Source organism: Nestor notabilis, unplaced genomic scaffold, assembly GCF_000696875.1.
Source record: "Nestor notabilis isolate BGI_N333 unplaced genomic scaffold, ASM69687v1 scaffold13628, whole genome shotgun sequence".
NCBI lineage: Eukaryota > Metazoa > Chordata > Aves > Psittaciformes > Psittacidae > Nestor > Nestor notabilis.
In genome coordinates this window covers 20090-23964 of record NW_009940660.1, presented here as the reverse complement: position 1 = coordinate 23964, position 3875 = coordinate 20090, and the positions used below count along the sequence as shown (strand labels likewise).

Sequence of the window (3875 nt, the reverse complement as noted above, 5' to 3'; positions counted from 1 at the left end):
GGTAACTTTCAGTGAAGCGATGTTCTATAAATATGTTTCTGTTGCACCAGCTATGCATTGCATTTTACCTGCTTATCTGATCTCAATTTTATTTGCCTGTACGTCTATGTGTAGATGAATATTTTACAACCACACTTGAAAGGAATCACAGAAAGCTGTCTTATCTGCCAAGCACTTCTACATTTACTCAGGGCTTAATGGGGGCCAAACAAACTGGGACTCTTGCTACTTGGTCTATCTAATAATTGTTGTTATTTTTTTTGCAGAACCCCAGCTGAAAGGAATTGTGACAAGGTTATTCAGACAGCAGGACTACTTCCTGCAGATGCACCCAGATGGTACAATTGATGGGACCAAGGACGAAAACAGTGACTACAGTAAGAAAAATTACCCTGTTTTGCAACCCTATTACAATCAAATGCATTGCCTAGCTTTAAAAGATGAAATTAGGAAGAAGCCAGCTGTTTTCTGCACATTTTTTCTGTCTATCCTTCCCCTTTAAATCTTGCCTGTATAATTTCATATGTTTCCTCTCCAATCTTCTTCCCTCCTGCCCCGATTCTGTAACTGCCATCTGGGTGGGGTGGAGAATAAAACCCATGATTTGAATTGCTTCCAGAAGAGAAAGGAGATTATATTTATACACATGCCACATGGGTAAAGGATACGGGGAATTCTCTCTCCAAGGAGAAGAGGAGAAAATTGTTTTCACTATTTTATCCTGAAAAATTCAGCAATCATCAGGAATTTCCAAGCTGGAGAAAACCAGCTGTTCACTAAAGTCTAGTGCTTTGAGGCTAATGTAAAGGTAGAGGGCATCAAATGACCTTTCCAAAGGAGGTCATCTTCCAAAATGCTGTTCAAAGGAATTGTGTTCATGCTGTCCAACAAAGGCAGCAGAGCCATGCAGGTTTAAAGATGATGCTCATGTGCAGGAGCCATATTGATTTAAAAAAATGCAAAGCAGCAGCCAATCAATCTTCTTTTTTCAAAAGTAGTTTTGTCAATACCAACACTCCTCAAAGTTTTAAAAAGGTGCAGGATATTTTCTACAGCTTCTTTTCATTTCATGGGCATCAGGTTGATGCTTCCAAGTGGACAGTAATAAGCTCTGATCACGCATCAACAGAGTAGGACTCAGGTCTTGATTTGTGTCATCCGATGTTGATTTGAAGCTCCCTGTGCCACTGCTGAAGGGGACATCATAGATAGGTTAGAAGGTAGACAGCATAGAAGGTATCTTCCCAGTCATTACTAGAGATGAACACAAGTTCATCTGTGTGGTAGGACTGATGGAAGCAAACTGCACGTACTTTGTGGAAGGAGGAACCTACTTGATTTGGAGGCATATCTTGTTCTAACTCAAAGAAGCTCTTAGTTGCATTGAAGGCATTATTCCTTCAGGAAGGCATCATCTGGGCTGCATGTGAGGGGTGTCTGAAATGATACAACACACATAGAGGACATTGACATTGTCCTGTGAAGCTGTACTTGGACAAAGGTGCAAATTGGCTGCATCCCCACATCCATGGTGTTTGCCCTGCCCCCAAGAAGCTGGCAGAGTGCTGTGGCAGGAGCACTGTGTGTGGTGTGGCTGCTATGCTGAAGCCAGCTCAGGGCTGGGGCCCATGCACTAGAGGAGCTTTGGGAAGATGGCAACTGAAACTGTGGGAGACTGGCAAAGCCCTTGCGAAATGACCTGAGAAGCTGCATTCACCTGAAACTTGGCCTGTGGCAGATGCAAGTGTCTGGTTTTAGTCCCCTGTTTCATATGCTGGTGTTGAACAAATGAAGTATTGCAAGTTGCAATGACACAGCTTCTAATTTGTGCTGCGGCAGGAGAATCTGTGGACCTCCACATGCACACTTTTACTCCATGAGAGACTGAGCAGGTAGGTCTATTCCTATAAGGAAAGTCTGGCCTTGTGATTTTCTCAGGCAGACACCAACACATGGTATGATTTCAGTGGGCTTTAGTGGGTGAGTAATGACCCAGTGTGGCTCATATTAGCTGCTTTTTCTTAAAGACGGTGTTCTCAAAATGCAGAAAATCCCATTGAGGCCTATTTGTCAATGACACAGGAAGAGCTGCTAGAGATGGCAGCAATTCATTACTCTCATCTATCAGTGAGGACTGAACAACAAAGTAATGGGCTTAAATTGAAGCTGGGATGAATTTAGGTAAACAGCAGAGGAATAAAATGTAAGAGCAGTTCTGCAATATTTCAGGCTGGCAGGGGGGATGAGGGAAACTGCCACTGGCTGCCCACGACTGAAGTTGGGTCCCAAAACAGCTCTCACCCATTAGAAATGTTAGAGATCACTTTGTCAAGGTGCTTAGTACTTGTAAGCCACTTCCATCCAGTCATCTTGGCTGGAAATAGAGGGGCTGAAGGGCACATCGAGAGTGCAAATTTATTTGGTGAGGTGGCAGCTCTGCCTTGGCAGCTTGGGTAGGACAGGAGGCATCTAACTGAAGTGTGCCAAGCCACTTGCTCAAAGTCATGGGCCATGTTGTAAATTTTAGTGAAGTTTTTGGAAGAAGATTGAAGACAAAGAATTCCCCATCCCCTGATCTCAGGGGATATCAAAAGAGGAAAATATCCAACCAGATAATATTTGGGTCCTGAAAATGAAATTAAGAATGTGCATTATTCAGTTTTGTTTAACTTCTTACCACACATTCTCCTTTACAAATCTTCAGTTTGAGTCCGGATTTTATATTATATGAAGCTTCCAGTTACAGCTTCAAAACAAAATCACATTTTTCACTTTGGAAATGCCAAAATAAACCATACTCACTATTTTTCCCCCTTTTCTATTCCTCCAAACATCTCAAATTTTGACCAGAAAATAGTCAAAACTCACTTGTTGAAGTGAACAGTTTACAGATTTACTTCACTGATATTTTCTGTTTTACAACACTCCTCCAGAAGATTCCTGATCAGCCAGTCTGAAGTCTGTGCAGTATTTCTGTGCAAGGGCAAAACTCATCAAAGAGTAGATAAGTATTTCCCTATCCCTGAGGAGAGTTGGTTAGCTCACATGCACTGGGAGAGAAGGGCAATCTGGATGGCTATATCAGGATAGTTCCCACCCTGAATGACCATTTATTCTCCATGCAGAAGCCATCTTAGCACAGATAAATAAACGGCGAGCACCATGTTCTATATACTACGTTCTGTTCTGTAGCCACACGCTGATTATTCAAATTAGCATTATGAAAGGAAGCTTAATTTTCGTGGAATACATTAGGTTGGTTTACTCTGGCAAAATCAACATTTAAAATGAGACACAACATGTCCCTCAGATACGTCTCATGCAATTAAAAGTTCTAATAAAATTCCAGGAGCTGCTAATATTTAAGCAATTTTTAAATTAATTATCTGGTGCCTATTTTATGTGTGTTCTTGAGAGGCTGATGGCATTTATTTTCCACCTCCTCTCACTTAAAGGAAAAAAAACCAACAACCCCAACAAAAAACCCAGAAGCCAAGTTCTAATGGCATTTGAATGGGCATCCAGCCAGCTTCCCGCGAAAGAAACGCTTGGGACATCTGTTCCTTATACCGTGCATTTAAAGGCAAGCCATCTTAATATAAGCAAGAAGACAGATTCTCTGCCTACTTGCATCGGGATATATGAATAATTTTCTTTTAATCAGAGCACAATTCCATGGTGTATGATGCTCTTGTTTGTGTTCTTATTAATGTTCTATATGAACTTGAATTTGGGGCAGTATCTTCTCCTTCCAACATTAGTGATCTCAAATGGTCTTTCAGGGCTGATTGTTGCTATGTTTGCATCACTATTGCTCTTTCCTGGGCTGAGCAGGGTAATGCACCTTCTTCATAAAAGCAACTGGGCTTTTTTGT

The 3875-nt window shown here is 41.5% G+C and overlaps 1 protein-coding gene across 1 annotated transcript in view; it reads left to right on the top strand.

Annotated features, from left to right (window-relative positions):
- Positions 1-266: 266 nt before the first annotated feature.
- LOC104410339 (fibroblast growth factor 12-like) overlaps positions 267-3875 on the top strand; it is a gene marked incomplete at both ends in the record, with an annotated part of 8204 nt that continues 4595 nt past the window's right edge. Inside the window, one exon of the mRNA XM_010020474.1 lies at positions 267-377. Within this exon, the coding sequence (XP_010018776.1) occupies positions 267-377 (111 nt within the window). The remainder of the gene's footprint in view (positions 378-3875) is intronic.